Source organism: Monoraphidium neglectum (genome assembly GCF_000611645.1).
Source record: "Monoraphidium neglectum strain SAG 48.87 unplaced genomic scaffold scaffold06381, whole genome shotgun sequence".
NCBI classification, from domain to species: domain Eukaryota; kingdom Viridiplantae; phylum Chlorophyta; class Chlorophyceae; order Sphaeropleales; family Selenastraceae; genus Monoraphidium; species Monoraphidium neglectum.
The window spans coordinates 1,913-2,860 of NW_014007259.1; the positions used below are offsets into that span (position 1 = coordinate 1,913).

The 948-nt window shown below is 78.2% G+C and overlaps 1 protein-coding gene across 1 annotated transcript in view; it reads right to left on the minus strand.

Moving 5' to 3' along the window:
* MNEG_16452 (hypothetical protein) overlaps positions 1 to 754 on the minus strand; it is a gene marked incomplete at both ends in the record, with an annotated part of 2,632 nt that extends 1,878 nt beyond the window's left edge. The window contains one exon of the mRNA XM_014035078.1: positions 53 to 754. Coding sequence (XP_013890532.1) covers positions 53 to 754 — 702 coding nt within the window. The remainder of the gene's footprint in view (positions 1 to 52) is intronic.
* Positions 755 to 948: the final 194 nt, after the last annotated feature.

Below are 948 nucleotides of genomic sequence, written 5' to 3' on the forward strand. Positions count from 1 at the left end.
CGGTGGGGGCGGCGGGCGCGTCTGCGGCGGCGGCCGGCGCGTCCGTGGCGACGGTGGCGGCAGCTGGCAGGTCGGGGCCGGCAGCGGCCTCGGGGGTGGCATCCGCCTGGCCGGCGGCTGCCATGTCTGCATCGTCAGGCTCTGTCGCGAGCGCCGCAGCCGCCCAGCCGTTCACCACGCCCGCGGGTGCCTGCGCCGCGAGCGCCGCCAGCCGCTGCACCCACGCCTCCTCGCCGGCGCCGCGGCGCACGGCCGCCAGCCACACTGCGTGCGCCGCCGCGGCGGCCGCACGCGCGCTCAGGGGCGCGCCGCCTCGGGGCGGCGCAGCGTCAGCGGCGGCGCGGGCCTCGCGCGCTTCGGCGACGTCAAGCCATGAGTAATCGCCGCGCTCCAGGGCTGCCATCAAGCCCGATGCAACGGCGCGCAGCTCCTCTGCTTGCGCCGCCCCAAGCGCCGGCCACAGCGCCGCAAACGGGTCCGCGCCCACGCCGCCGTTGCTGACATCATCGCTGACGTCAGCAGGCCAGCCGCGCGGCAGCAGCGCCACGAGCGGCAGCAGCAGCACCCCAGCAGCAGCCGCCACGTCCAACTCTGACGCTGCCCGCTCGACCCAATCCGCCCCATCGCGCAGCAACAACAGGCGCGCCGCCCGGCTCCCCTCCTCGCCGGCGCCGGGGGCGGCCGACTGGAGAAGCTCCCGCACGGCCCCCTCGTAGGAACGGCGGCTGCCGGGCAGCTGCCCCGCGCGCCGCATCGCCGGCGCCGCGAGCGCCACCACCTGCAGCACCTCCGCCGCGCCGGGTGCCGCCTCGTCATCAGTCTGGCTGACCGGGCAGCTGGAGTCCGCTGAGCCAGGGGCGGCTGCTTTCAAGAGGTGGTGGAAGGCGGACTCGCGCCCGCCCACCCCTGGGCACCGCAGCGCCGCCACCAGCGCGCGCGCCGCGCGGC